Source organism: Elephas maximus, chromosome X, assembly GCF_024166365.1.
Source record: "Elephas maximus indicus isolate mEleMax1 chromosome X, mEleMax1 primary haplotype, whole genome shotgun sequence".
Taxonomy (NCBI): domain Eukaryota; kingdom Metazoa; phylum Chordata; class Mammalia; order Proboscidea; family Elephantidae; genus Elephas; species Elephas maximus.
The window spans coordinates 144,856,169-144,872,286 of record NC_064846.1 but is presented as its reverse complement, the minus strand read 5'-3'; the positions used below and the strand labels follow the sequence as shown (position 1 = coordinate 144,872,286).

Sequence of the window (16,118 nt, the reverse complement as noted above, 5' to 3'; positions counted from 1 at the left end):
CATTGTCATAAAATATTGTTATAATCTAAGGCATAACTTCAGCAAAAATTTTATACAATTTATCCAACTTATCCAACCAATCTTCAACATTTTCTGAGGAAAAATACATACATGAAATTAAATAAAAGTGTATGTGTGTGTGTGTATGTGCATATGTGAAAGAGAAAGAGAGAGAGAGGCAGAAAGCAAAACAAGGGTATTTAATTCTTCAGCCACACTATCCTAGAGTTTTTCTAGTAATTTTGTATTAGATATCTAGTACCACATTTTTCATTAGTGGAAAATCAAAAACCAAACCCGTTGCTGTGGAGTCAATTCCGACTCACAGCAACCCTATAGGACAGAGTAGAACTGCCCGACAGAGTTTCCAAGGAGCGCCTGGTGGATTTGAACTGCTGACCTTTTGGTTAGAAGCTGTAGCTCTTAACCACTACGCCACCATGTTTTTCATCATTAGTTAAGCTGCCTCATGTTATATATGTGGCCTTTAAGAGAAAGTCCTCGAAAAACATCAGAAATACATCGGTGAGTCAGGGATTAAAAAAGAAACTAAAACTTTACCATCTTTGAAAATTAAGGAAAGCCTGCAGAAGCTGATGAAGTAAAGAAGAGACATAAAAGGAAGGAAATTGAACAGGGATAAGCCCGGCTTCCAATCAGGACAGAGCTTGGGAGGTGAGCGTGGGAGCTGAACAGACAGGCTGTCGAATGCAGAATTATTCTCTGATGTGTCCTAAATTAGAGTGTCTGTAACTGATGAAAATACTAATCATCAATTTAAATACTGCCTCTTGCATACAAATCGTGAGGGAGTTTCATTTTCTTTTTTAAGAATGTCACTTTCTTCATAATTGTTATAGTTTCCTAACATTTCTTCCCCAGGAAGCAAAAACAAACTTCTCTCATTAAAATATACCGCAGGTCTTTCAGACCCTTTTCCCTTCTATTAAGGGATTCGAAAGCTCAGAGTTCAGAAGAGGCATTAGGAATAGCACATTTAAAATTTTTTGATATATATGGAATCAAAGTTGCGAACCAGCTTTGTTCATTTACTAGCAGAGCAATGGAGCTTCAAAAAAAAAAAAACCATCCCTAACCTTTAAATAGAGGTTTTTTGATCCATGCAGAGATTTTAAACAGCCCTCACAGCTTTCTGCCTTGTATTTCGGGTTCCATGTTCTGAACTCTGAGGTTGTTTTTGAGCCTCTACTGTTCAGGCTAGCAAGGCCTAGTGGCACCGTGATTAAGCGCTCAGCTGCTAACCTAAAGGTTGGCAGTTCAAATCCACCAGCTGCTCCTTGGAAGCCCTATGAGTCAGTTCTACTCTGTCCTATAGGGTCGCTATGAGTCAATATTGACTTGATGGCAAGGAGTTTGGTTTTTTTTGGTTAGTTTTCAGGCTAGTGAGTCCCGGTGGTGCAGTGGTTAAGTGCTGGGCCACTAACGGAAAGGTTGGCAGTTCGAACCCATCAGCTGCGCAGCGGGAAAAAGATGTGGCAGTCTGCTTCCTTAAAGGTGTACAGCCTTGGAGATTGTATGGGCAGTTCTACTGTGTCCTATAGGGTTTCTACGAGTTGGAATTAACTTGACGGAAATGGATTTTTGTTTGTTTCTGTGTTCAGGCTACCACAAACCCCAGCTAATCTTCAGTTGTTTCCAAGGTCTTGGTTCATATCAAAAGTTGCATATGAGTCATCTCTCCTCTCCTCACTCAGAATCTCCCAAATCAATCTTGCCCTTTTGCCACTAACAACTTGATAAGTTTATTCTTCTCCAAACTCGAGGGAAAAATATTACAATGGGAATGAGTTTTCACAGAATTTCATCTACCAAACCAGCTGACTTGAGAGGAAAAGGGGAAAGAGGACAGGAGAAAAGAAGGAAAGAAAGAATAGTCCTAACTGCTATAAAATGTTTTTTTTTGTTGTTGTTGTTAGTTGCCATCAAGCGGATTCTGACTCATGGAGACCCCATGTGTATCAGACTAGAAATGTGCTCCATAGGGTTTTCAAGGCTGTGACCTTTCAGAAGCAGATCACCAAGCCTTTCTTCCGAGGTGCCTCTGGGTAGGTTCAAATAGTCAAACTTTTGGGTAGCTGTCGAGTGCTTAACTGTTTGTGCTACCTGGCGCTCCTATAAAATGGTTTTAGGAAATGTGAAAGAGAAAGGGCGTTAACATCTTTTGGTTCCCCCTTTTTTATTTCAGGAAGCTAATTCCCCTTTTTATCCCACCAATGCAACAGTAAAAACTAGATACGCTTAGGCGCGGCAGGTTCCAGTTCTGATCTCGAAGTGGCCCAAGAGTTGAAGGTGTGGGTGACTATGTGCTAAACTAGCTTCAACTGCTTGGATTATTTTATACAAAATGAGGGCAGAATTTTTCCCATCTATTTGAGTTACGAATTTTCCCTCTGTCTTTTATAAAAGCACCAGAGTAAAAGCCACACGAAATGCATATTTGTAACCTGTAACAATTGATGGCAAAGCCTGGCTCATTGCCATATGAAATATGTTACAAGGTCTTTGAGGATCAACCAAGAGTAGATAGAATAGACCTATGCAGTGACCTATTTCTCCATTTCATCGCTGCCTACAGTGAGAGTCACCCTGTCAACCAAGAAAGAGGAGTGTCTGCTTGGGGATTGGCTTTCTTGAGAGCATCAAAGGAAACCCTAAGATTTGTTGCTTTCAGGACTTTCTCTAAGATTTCCAATTCTAAATACTAAACATATTATTGTTAGTTTATAAAATTGTTTTCTCTGGACTTTAGGAATGGGGATAATGTATTCCAGAATAAATAGATAGCAATATTTAAAGAGAAACGTGTGTCTTTCAGCATCTGGTGTTTCGGCATAATGTTCAGGCTACAACTTTAAATTTACCAAAGGAAAAGTCCCTTGTAAACTGTAAGAAAAGCAAACAATTTCCTAGAAATGAGACTTGGGCCCAGCAAAAGGGAAACTAAGCGGTGACCTGAGAGACAGAGTATAAGTCATGGTAATGTTGTTTGCAAGGACAAACTGGTTCTGTATAATGAGGTTATTGACCTGCAATGTTTTAGAGAAGTTTTAAACATGAGGGTGAGGCTCACTAAATCTCAGCCTGCAATGTTAGCTGGAGAAACCAGGATTGATCAATAGACAGCCACCATTACAGGCTCTTGGGAACCTTCATCATAATGGGAGCTACTATAATTTTCATCAGGTACAGAAAATAAGATAACCTAAGATAACGTTTCTTTATCACTGGACTCTCATTTGCAAATGGAAGCCATTGATTAGCCATTTCTTGAAAACTGACCTGGATTTCCATTTCTCTCCTCATGTAATGGCCTATGAATAAATGTGTCTCAGACTTCAAAATGCACACGAAAGAGGGTAAAGATCTAGAAAGCCTTCTCCCAGGCCGGTTTTTTACCAAAGAGAGAGAAGCAATTACATGACATTTCACTAAAAATTCTTGACCCAATAAAGTACTGAAGCCCGAACGCTGATTTTTCTTTTCATAAGAAAGAGCAACAGAGAAAAGAAAGGTCGTGGACCATATTGCTCTTGAAGACAGACAGTATGACGCAGTAGCTTGATTTGAATTAAGCCAAACAATATGAACAGCATCAAGGCTGGCAAGCAAAGCAATAAAGCTCCAAAGAATTTAATCTACCTTGAAGGTGGTCCTACTTTTTGAATTGATGGCAGCACACCAGGACAGAAACAAGTCCTTTGATGCAATGACTTGTTAATAGCCTTAAGATCATGATATATAAATAGGATATTTTGATCAAAAAGGCAGTTCTGCCTCTGCTATTGCAGTATGGCGGAGCTGTCTTTTTGATCAAAATATCCTAATTTACAAGTTATTTCATTGATTACAAATAGACCACGTCAATGGCAAATGCAGAACAAGGAAAGCATAACCTATTATAAGGTAATGGATATTGCTAGAAGTTACTTCATTACCTTCACTGGCTGAGTGGCTGGTTTTTCCTTGTACAAATGCTGCCCTTTAGACAAAATCCTTTCCACATCCGGCTTTTTAGCTTGAACTGCTACTTCAGTTTCCTGGGGAAGAGAAGCCATACAGTGCAGATTAACTTCACAGTTAGCAATAAAATTACTAAATTTAAATATACCCTTGGAGACTCCACATGTATTGCAGATCAATTTCTGCATGGAACACAAGGGCATGAAAAAGTAGCTTTTGGTGCCAAGGAAAGAAATAGAGGTCTTTATGAAACACACAGATATAAACAAAAAATTAACCCCAAATCTTGTTGAATTATATTTCAATACTGTCATATAGAAACATAGACACTATTTTTCAAAAAATTAAAATGGAATAATGAGTCATAATTTATGCATACATTGAATATGGATAAATACTATTGTTAGCTTAAATAATCTTGGTAATACTAATGTTCACTTTACTCTGCAAATTTCTTATTTTAACAGGATTTTCTTTTGGGATTCAGATCCAAAATTGTATTTCAAACTAGGAATCAAATAATTCTTTCCATATCATTGTTGAAATTATTAAATTTCTTTCCAAAGAGTAAACACTTAAAAAGAGTATCAAAACTTATTAACTATTAACCAGTCAAATTAAATTTGACTTTTGAGGAAAGACTAAATTAATTTTTGTTTGTTTGTTTTCTCATGTCTGGAGAGAACTGAAGCATGACAGGAAAAAAAAAAAACACTTTAGATATATGAATATAAAGTGTTTTGTTACTGGCTGCTGTCTAGCCCTCTTGAAAAGTGAACAACAGAAATGAGCATAAATTGAAGCTGAAGGAAGTGGAGTTAAGTATTACAGAAGACTTTTTGGATGGAACACTTGTTAAACACTAGGATAGAATATCGATTAATCAATGTCAGGCACCAGTCAGGGCCTGGGCAATCTTCCTCAGATAGCAGCTCCTGATTAACTCATATCTTTCTTCCACCCTCACCTACCCCATAGACTCCCAGCCCTCAAACCAGAGGCACTCACTCCTATGCTGTGTGCACGTCTTCGTGCCATTGGTGTTCTTGATATACTGTGTTTATATCTGTTCTCTCTCAACCCATCAGGGCAGGGAGTCCCGTGAACCCAAATTAGTGTAGACTTTAATTGCATAGTAGGGCGTCTTGCAGCTTATGGGTATTCCTCACATGCTCTTGAAAGAGATGGTTTCTTTAGTACTTATTATAATAAATACCAGTAGGTAAGAGACACTTTGGTCAAAAGTGTCCGTAACAATAAGACTCAACCCTGTGTGTTAATGGGTATGTGTGTAAAACTCACTTCTTTTAGAACAGGAGCTTAACCACTTCACTCTTGGAGAACTGCTGCTTTGTGGTCTTACTGGCCATCACCAGGTGTTACGGATTGAATTGTGTCCCCCAAAAATGTGTATCAACTTGGCTAAGCCATGATTCCTAGTATTGTGTGGTTGCCCTCCGTTTTGTGATCTGATACAATTACCTACGTGCTGTAAATCCTAACCTCTTTGATGTTAATGAGGCAGAATTTGAAGTAGTTATGTTAATGAGTCAGGACACAATCTACAGGGCTAGGCTGTATCTTGAGTCAATCTCTTTTGAGATGTAAAAGAGAGAAGCAAGCAGAGAAGAGAGGGACCTCTTACCACCAAGAAAGAAGAACCAGGAGTGGATCATGTCCTTTGAACTTGGGTTCCCTGCACTGAGAAGCCCTTAGACCCAGGGAAAGACTGATGACAAGGACCTTCCCCTAAAGCCAACAGAGAGAGAAAGGCTTCTCCTGGAGCTGGTGCCCTGAATTTGGACTTCTAGCCTCCTAAACTGTGAGAGAATAAATTTCTGTTTATCAATGCCATCTACTTGTGGTATTTCTGTTACAGTAGCACTAGATAACTAATATTTTGGTACTGAGAGTAGGGTGCTGCTCTAACAGATGCTACAATGTGAAAGTGGTTTTGGAATTGAGTAATGGATAGAGGCTGGAAGAGTTTTAAAGTACCTAATAGCAAAAGCCTAGATTGTCTTGAAGAGACTGTTGGTGGAATTATGGACATCAAAGACAATTCTAGTGAGGGCTCAGAAGGAAGTGAGGAGAGCTGTTACACTGAAGACAGTGCAGATGGTGAGAAGCAGCAACAGAGAAATGGCAGCTGCAGAACAAGGATACCTATGCAAGGTGGTGCAGGAGCCGACCCACAGAGCGAGAGAGCTGAGTGCCTTTGGGCAGGAGGCTTCCTGGTGGAGTGAGGTGCCTCCTGGCACTCACCAGTGGAGCTAGGCTTGCCAACCCACAGAGTAAAAGAGCTGAGTGCCTTCTGGCCCAGGTTTACTGGCAGAGTAGGGTGCCTCCAGGCTTTGGGACACTTGCCTGAGCAGGACAGATGCCAGGCCTGCCCAAGAGGCCCAAGAGAGTGAGGGTCAGAGGGACCAAGAGGCTGAGAAGCCAGAAAACAGAAGCTAAAGAGACAAGAAATACAGGAAGCAGAGGTGCCTCAGTCTCAAAGGGTAGGGCCACCACCTCTGGGATCTCAAAGGGTAGAACCAAGGCCTGCTAGGTATCAAAGGGTGGGGCCACGACATTCTAGATTTCAAAGAGTCAGATCTTCCCTGACTCGGTTCCAGAGCATGGGGCTACCTTTCATGAGTGCCAGTGGGATGAGGCATGATGCACTGCCAAAACTTAGGGGGAAGGGCTGCCATGCTCAAGGGGCAGAAGAATGGGGCCTGCCGGGCCAAGGGGGTAGGGTCGTCACTCAGTCAGACTAGGAGAATGGGGCCACCCAAATCCCAGGGAGCAGAGTTGCCGTTCTAGTGCTCCTGGAGGGCAGAGCTAAAGCCCAGGGCTGAAGGATCTCCACCCAGAATCCAGAGGGCGTGGCCAACACACAGAGTTTGGAGGGTATGGTCACTTCCTAGATGGTCTTAGAGAACAGAGGATTATTTTCAAGCATTCAGAGCTAATGTAATGTGTTCTGCTGACTTGCTTGGTGCCTGTTGTCCCTTCTTTCCCTCCAGTTTCTCTCATTTGTAATGAAAACGTCTACCTTGTGCCTGTTCTACCATTGTACTTTGGAAGCAGATAGTTTGTATTCTAGATTTCACAGATGAAGAAGGATTTTGCCCCAGGATGGAATTTGGACTCACAGTTGCTTTAAAACTTTTGGGATGATATGATGGGGTGAGTGTGTTTTACATGTGCCAAGCACATGAGTTTTGAGGGCCAAAGGGAGGAATGTTATGGATAGAATTGTGTCCCCCAAAATGTGTGTCAACTTGGCTAGCCCACGATTCCCAGTATTGTATGGTTGCCCTCCATTTCGTGATCTGATGTAATTACCTATGTGTTGTAAATCCTAACCTCTATGATGCTAACGGGGCAGGGTTTGAGGCAGTCATATTAAGGAGGCAGAACACAATCTACAGGTTTAGGTTGTATCCTGATTCTATTTCTTTTGAGATAAAAAAGAGAGAAGCAAACAGAGAGGAGAGGGACCTTCTACCACCAAGAAAGAAGATCCAGGAGCAGAGCACATCCTTTTGACCTGGGGTTCCTGTGCTGAGAAGCTCCTAGACCAGAGGAAGATTGATGACAAGGACCTTCCCCCAAAGCTGACACAGACAGAAAGTCTTCCCCTGGAGCTGGCACCATAAATTCAGACTTCTAGCCTCCTAAACTGTGAGAGAATAAATTTGTCAAAGCCATTCTCTTGTGGTATTTCTATTATAGCATCACTAGATAACTAAGACACCAGGTAAAGGTTGCATGCCTGCAAAGTGTACTCATTACCAAGAAGGAACGATTATAATTCTTTGGTAGAGGTAGATATAGCTCTGATCTCAGATCAGGAATGGGAAACACCTCAATTTAGGCACTGGATTTCTCATAGGTTCCCAGTCACTATAAGTCCACCATTAGATGTCCCATTTGCAAAATGCCCCTTAAGTTTAAATAACAAATAGGGTAATATTTTGATATAGTGGTTGACTGATTATAGGACTGGTTACCTGCTTTCAAGGGTCCTGATCAAAAAGGGGAAAATGAACAGAATTTCAGATTCTCAAGGAATCCAGTCTTTCTAGAGCCATGGAGTCTAGATGAACCCCTGAAACAACTGCCCTAAGATAATCTTTAAACCTTAAACCAAAAATATCCCTGAAGTCTTCTTAAAACCAAACAACAGTTTAGCTTATCTAGTAAAGAATGTCTGTCTTGAGAATCATGCTCTTTTAAGAAATATCTATATGGGATCAAATTGACAAGAGCAACTTGAAAGATTAGAGGGGAACCTTAAGGAGCAGTAAGTTTATGTTAATGAGAGAGGAACAACTCAGAAAAGGAAGATGAGAATGGCTGCACAACTTGAAGAATGTAATCAATGTCACTGAATTGTACATGTAGAAACTGTTGAATTGGAGGATGTGTTGTATATTCTAAACAGCACAACAAAAAGAAAATAAATTATAAAGAATACTTTGAGAAAATAGAAACATATTGCTCTAAAGTAGTAGAGAAAAGAGCATATTTTTAGCAAGGTAGAAATGATTTAAGGAAAGGAAAACTGTAACTGCATTTTTCCACATACATTTGTGTATTTGCATGTATATCATAAGTTACCAAGCACAGCTCCATGGAAATGCACTAAATTATACATTTAAAATTATATACATTTAAAATGATGAGTTAACTTTAAGCAGTGTCACTAATATTCATTGTGTATTTTTTTATCTAAGATAAAGCACTATTTTCTATTTTTACACTTAAGAACCAGGGACTTCATGTGTGATACCTATTGATATTGATTAGCCTCTTCACTGCCATAGACTACATTATTGGTGATAACATGATGTACGATAGGACTTCATATATGAAGAAAGGAAAAGGTCATTAAAAAGACAGGAAAGGAAGAAAAGACCAAAATGGATGTCATAAGAGACTCTAAAACTTGCTCTTGTATGTAGAGTAACTAAAGTGAAAGGAAGAAAGGGCATATAAAAGAACTGAGCAAAAGATTTCAAGGGGCAGCTGGAGAAAACAGAGTAAAGTATTATAATGAAATGTATAAAGACCTGGAGTCAGAAAACCAAAAGGGAAGAATACGCTCAGGGTTTCTCAAGCTGAAAGAACTGAAGAAGAAATCAAGTCTTGAGCTGCAATTTTGAAGGATTCTATGGGAAAAATAATGAACAACGCTGGAGGCATTAAAAGAAGATGAGAGGAATACACAGAGTCACTGTACCAAAAAGAATTGGTTAATGTTCAGCCATTTCCAGAGGCAGTACATGATCAAGAACCAACAGTATTGAAGGAAGAAATCCAAGCTGCATTGAAGGCACTGGTGAAAAACAAGGCTCCAGGAATTGACGGAGTACCAATTGAGATGTTTCAACAAATGGATGCAGCCCTGGAGGTGCTCACTTGTCTATGCCAAGAAATGTAGAAGACAGCTACCTGGCCAAATGACAGGAAGAGATGCATATTTGTGCCCATTCCAAAGAAAAGTGATTCAACAGAATGCAAAAATTATCAAACAATGCCATTAATATTACACTCAAGTAAAATTTTGCTGAAGATAATACAAAAATGGCTGCAGCAGTACATCGACAGGAAACTGCCAGAAATTCAAGCTGGATTCAGAAGAGGACATGAAACAAGGGATATCATTGCTGATGTCAGATGGATCTTGGCTAAATGCACAGAATACCAGAAAGATGTTTACCTGTGTTTTATTGATTATGCAAAGGCATTTGACTGTGCGATCATAACAAATTTTGGATAACATTGTGAAGAATGGGAATTCTAGAATACTTAATTGTGCTCATGTAGAACTTGTACATAGAACAAGAGTCAGTGGCTAAAAAGAAGAATGTGATACTGCATGGTCTAAAGTCAGGAAAGGTGTGTGTCAGGGTTGTATCCTTTCACTAGACTTATTCAATTTGTATGCTGAGCAAATAATCCAAGAAGCTGGACTATACGAAGAACAAGACCTTAGGATTAGAGGAAGAGTAATTAACAACCTGCGATATGCAGATGACACAAACTTGCTTGCTGAAAGCCAAGAGGACTTGAAGCACTTACAGAGGAAGATCAAAATTTATAGTCTTCAGTATAGGTTACACCTCAACATAAAAAGGAAACCAAAAATCCTTACGACTGGATCAATAAGCAACATCACGATAAATGGAGAAAATATTGAAGTTGTCAAGGATTTCATCTTACTTGGATCCACAATCAATGTGCATAGAAGCAGTGTGTATATATACATATGCACACACAGACATAAATTTATACATCCCTCTAGAACTATGCTCTATGACAACACATGATACATATATACCTTGTTCACTCATTTTATCCCTGGCAGTGCCTAGCACATAACCCCGTTGCCATCAAGTGGATTTCAACTCATAGCGGCCCACCCTATAGGACAGAGTAGAACTGCCCCCTAGAATTTCCAAGGAGTGGCTGGTGGATTCGAACTGCCGACTTTTCGGTTAGGAGCTGTAGCTCTTAACCACTGTGCCAACAGGGCCCCGCTTAGCACATTAAAAAAAGAAAAAAACCTGTTGCCATCGAGTCGATTCCAGCTCATCATATAAAAAAAAAAATCATATAGTAGGTACTTAATAAAAAATTGTTGAATGGGAAAATTCATATTGTTACATTTTTAGACTGTGGGTATTGAGTTAGTCTGTTCATTAATAGATGTTTGTTCATGGAGACAACTGAATGCTTTCATGGCACAATTTTCTTTCTACCTTAATAATTTTCTAGAGTTAAATACAAAATCTATTCCTCTTCTGGATGATTTACTTTAATATATTTTTTAAAAATTTACATCTTTACGTATAGATTATTACAAGGCTTAAGAAAACACTTCCATGATTAATTGCAATTGATTTCTACTTAATTTTTCATTGGCTTCTTTTCAACTAAAATTACATTTCTTTGATATTTTTCTTCTTTGCCAGAATATTTATGCAATTTTATTGTCCTCTAGGGAACTAAGCCCACAGATACAAATGTTTTTGCAAACAAATATTTTGCATTATAGGCACCTTAACGTGGGACCTCAAATTAGACACTTTAAAGTCTTTGTACTTGAAGTACAGTAAATAGGTTCTTGGGACTTGAGCTAGCAGCTTATTTGCTGATCTTGGGATTCGTTGATCTTCATGGCCTGTGAGCAAGAGCCCTGCTCTTCTACCTGCCCTGTCAATCTTGAGTTTGCCAGCCCCTGCAGCTACATGCATCAGGAGAAGCCTTGGGGTCTTATCTGCCGATCTTGGGAGTCATCGATCTCCACAGCCTGTGAGTAAAAGCCTTGCTCTCTGACCTGCCAATCTTGGGCTTACCACTTGAAGCAGGAGAAGCCTCTATCCTGATCCACAGACTTGGGTCATTCCAGCCTCTACAATCGCATGAGCTGTTTCCATGATATAAATCTATCTATATATTTATACACTTTACTGGTTTTGCTTCTCTAGAGAACCCAGCCTAAGACAATAACAATTACATTTTCTTTTTCATTTCAGACTGATTGGGTATAAGTACAGTTACTCTACACATTTTTTGCTGCCTCTACTCACAGATGGGCAGTTCTTAAAACATATTTAGGCAATGATCGAGTATTAAAATGTCTTTCTAATACACATTGGGAAGTGTATGCTATAGCAACGAGGGCAATCCTGGAATCATATACTCAGATTCTAGATGCCTTAGAAAATATTGCTGAGGACCAGACACAAAAAGGAGATACTAAAACAGAAGCTGAAAACATTGCCAACAAAATGGAAACACTAGAGTTTATGTGTTTATGTTGGTTATGTGGAATAATATATTGCAGCATTTTCATCAGAGGAGTCAGGCTCTCCAAGATTCAAAAGTAAATTTAAAGACATGCACAGATGTCCGCCCATCATTAAGAGGGTATTTACATACTTTAAGAGAAGATTTTGAAAAATTTTAAAACACAACAAATACTGCCAAATACTGATTTATCAAGCAGTTTGCCATCACAGAAGTATTAGAAAGAAACAAGGAAGTGATGGAAGTGCTTCAGAAGTACCGAGTGCCAGAGAACAATTTCGCATAACCACATACTACACCATCATCGACGCACTTGAGTCTTTCATGAAAAGAAGGGCAAAAGTGTATGAAGTTCTTTCAAATAGGTTTTCCTTCTTAAACAAGGTGGATGTACCTGATGAAGGATGCATGAAGGCATGCAATAAATTAGTGCAGGCTTATCCTGATGACTTAAATACAAACCTTTACAGAGAAGTGCAGCAATTTCATTTTTACATGAGTATTAAGTTTACAGATTCAGGAAAGACAAATTTTACTCAGGTAGGCATGCATGATTCCATGGTAGAAGATAAAATACAATGTGTATTTCCCAATGTTGAAATTGCTTTACACATATTCCTAACTTTAATGATCACAAACCACACAACAGAATGCTCATTTTTGTCCATAAAGAGACTCAAAAATCTTCAGCATACAATAATTATTCAAGAAAGAGTTGATTCATTATCCTTATTATGTATGGAAGTAGATGTTCTTTGGCAGCTTAATTGTGACGAAATCATTGAAGAATTTGTAAAAGCGAGGAATAGAAAGAACTGTTTTTAACTGTAACATGTTAGAGATGAAAGATCTATTTAAAATAAAATAATTTGTTGTAATATTTGTTTTTTGATCATAAAATTTTCCTTTATGACATATTTTTATTTGTTCATTTATAATTATAGCATTTATTTTGAAACAAGCATCAAAATTGAAGTATGAGCCATTTAAAGCAAAACTGAAGGTCAATTTTTTGTTGTGGGAGATCAACAGGATTTTATATTGATTGTTGAAACAATTAAGTTCACTGACTTATTTTCTTTTTTGTAGAATATGTGGAATATTCTTTCTGTAGAAAATGTGGTATATCGTAAAAATCCTAGTACCCCACATCCGCTAAAAATTTTATAATCTCATTTTGCTAAAATGGAACACTCTACTTTTGTGTTCAATTGCTAATATTATAGTCACATTTAAAAAGAAATTACATCATGGATAGCTAAGACACACACACACGCATATATATATAAACTCACAAATCCCATTCAAATGTGTGAGTAAACAGAGGAGGGGCACCACAGATTATCAGTGTTTAGAGCCCTCACATGCCTTAATCCAGCCCTGTGGCCAGCAGAAACTGCTAATTGGCACCATGCCTCAAGCGGCGCCCAGGGCACACACCCCAGGACTCTGTGCCCTATCTGCCCCTCCCCTCCGTTAGGCCTTTACTATTTAGGCCACCAAAGTAGCTCTAGCTCTAGTCCTCTGATAAACCAACATTGCAAGGTCACATCATTCTCCTCTATAGAAATGTTTCCATCATCACTACTGTCATCTCTTCATCCTTCAATGAAATAATTAAGAGCTTAAGTCCTTGGAGGAGGTTTAGTCTTGGTCCTATAGAAACGGAGAAATAAGTGAAGAAACCATGTTTAGTTCTAAATTATTTTTGGTTATTTTTCTTGGCACATTTTTGGAGAACTAGATCTCCAATTACATGCACCTTTGGTAAATCACTTTAGAAAGACCATTTTGATGATGAATTTCTACAATTTGCCTCATTACATTTATTTGCAGTGTGAATTTATTAGTTAAAAGATAGGTCAGTTATTTAGGGCCAGGTACTATTGCTTAAAAGCCCAACTGTAGTAAATCCAATTAAATTCACTTAAAATATTCTTTAGTATATGATTCTTAAGTGAGTGTGAGAAAAATACACTACAAGAAGGCGATAATCACCCCGAAAAAATGAAAGAATAGGTGAAATAAATATTAATATTTTAAAATTAATAAAACTTGACATGACGAAACTTAAAAGCACACAAACAAGAAAATCCCAGCAAAACCACATGCCTATGTAAAGATAAAAGAATGCTGCTAAAATTCTTAGCTGTGCTGAAAGTGCCAGTATACTACTATAATATTAATTGCTCAAATGATATTAACAAACTACAGTTGCTAAATATTTACTGTGTCAAGTACTGTGCTTTTCAGACACATTTTCCTAATACTTAAAGTCCTGCAAAAAGGACATCATCAAATTTTACAGATACTGAAACTGAGAGAGATTAGATCATTTGTTCAAGACCATTTAACTCGCAAATGGCAGGATTGAGATTGTAACCCAGAAGTGTGTTCCACCAAAATCTCACTTTCTTCCTTACAACTGTTGTTTATACCATGTGTGTGTCCATGCACTTGCATGTGCCTGTACACACGTGTGTGTATTGTGACTTCTTGCTAAAATCAGCAGATATATTTCTTTTTTTAAAATTTTTTTTACTGTACTTTAGATGAAGGTTTATAGAGCACACTAGCTTCTCATTAAACAATACACATAGTGTTTTGTGACATTGGTTACAAAACCCACGACATGACAACACCCTCCCTTTTTGACCTTGGGTTCGCTGTTACCAGCTTTCCTTTCCCCTCCTGCCTTCTAATCCTTGCCCCTGGGCTGGTGTGTGCCTTTAGTCTCCTTTTGTTTGATGGGCCTATCTAATTTTTGGCTGAGTGGTGAACCTCAGGAATGAATTCATTACTGAGCTAAAAGAGTGTGCAGGGCCCATACTCTCAGGGTTTCTCCAGTCTGTCAGGCCAGTAAGTCTGCTCTTTTTTGGTGAGTTAGAATTTTGCCCAAGACCTTCTGTTGTGATCCCTGTCAGAGCAGTCAGTGGTGGTAGCCAGGCACCATCTAGTTATACTGGAATCAGTCTGGTGGAGGCCGTGGCAGGTGTGGTTCATTAGTCCTTTGGACTAATCTTTCTTTTCCTTATGTCTTTGATTTTCTTCTCCCTAAAATTTTTTTTTTTAGGTCCAGGTGGGGTGGGACCAGTGGAGTATCTTAGATAAGCAGATATATTTCTTAATATCATGTTAATTCTTTCTCCTATTCATTAACTTTAATATATTCCACAATATCCTACCAGGTTATAAATGAGAAAAAAATCCTGTTTCTTCACACAGGAAAAGAAAGAAATTTCTACATAGCTTTGGAAATGCTCCAAGGGTTTCTCTTTGTGAGTTTATGACTGCCAAACCTCTGATATACAGGTCAGAGAATTGGTTTGAGTAAACCTTTTATCTCACAAATGGCCTCACATCTTTATATGATTTAAGATAAGGTGAAGAAGGCCACATAAAAATGGACACATAGCTAATTATAGTGGTCAGTTTTTGTAAGTAGACAGTGTTCAACTTCAAAGAACATTCTGCCCAGAAAGTCTTCATGGGATTTCAACAAAAAATCTCACTTCTAATAATAGGGCATTTTCATGTAGGTTTTTTTTTCCCCTCTGCCTTATTCTTAATATCCCCTGCAACGCAAGATTGTGCACCATGAGTTAAGACCTTTATGATGCAGAAAATGGTAATAGTATTTCTGTACTTCCGAAGCTGAGTTCGAGTTTCATCATAGTACTGAAAATTCACTACAGTCTCATGCAGGAGAGAATAATCTACCACATAAAAGCTGTTCTTTCAGCCTGGGTTCTGGGATGGGAAGGCATTTGGAGAGATCCATAATCCAGATTGAGGAGAAGACCTGAGCTTAACCCACAGTGTAGAGTAAAGCTGCAGCTAATCTGTAGACACCTGAGTGAGAAATTAATGTTTGCTGTTATAAGTCACCAGAACGTAGGCTTGTTTGTTACTGCAGTAACAGCTGACAATTACAACATTATAGCAAAACAAACAAACAGACCAACACAAACACACATACACAAATATAAATGGCTTTTGGGATGAAAAAACCAAAGTAAGCCTTTAAAATAAATGTGTTCTGGTCATATATATCGACTGCACCATCTCTCATTCCACATACGAACTGTTTGCTAAAAAGGGTACCAAGAAACGAAAAATGAAATGGAATCAATATTGTGTTAGAGCCTGACTTCTCTAGCCTAGGTTGTCAGGCTGACTTTGACAAATGAAGGTTGATGGATGGAAAAACACAACATTGTGCAGTTGAGTTTCTTTCTCTTTTCCCTCATGCTGGGTGACTGTTCTTTAATTTATCTACAATTAGGTTTGCTAGGCCTTGGTAACGTGGCTCTCCTTCACTGTAACTG

The 16,118-nt window shown here is 38.6% G+C and overlaps 1 protein-coding gene across 12 annotated transcripts in view; it reads right to left on the bottom strand.

The window, feature by feature from the left end:
- Positions 1–16,118, bottom strand: part of DMD (dystrophin) — a 2,447,064-nt gene that overhangs the window by 814,162 nt on the left and 1,616,784 nt on the right. For all 12 annotated transcript variants that reach the window (XM_049872854.1, XM_049872851.1, XM_049872858.1 and 9 more), the window contains one exon: positions 3,957–4,058. In XM_049872854.1, the coding sequence (XP_049728811.1) occupies positions 3,957–4,058 (102 nt within the window). The remainder of the gene's footprint in view (positions 1–3,956; positions 4,059–16,118) is intronic.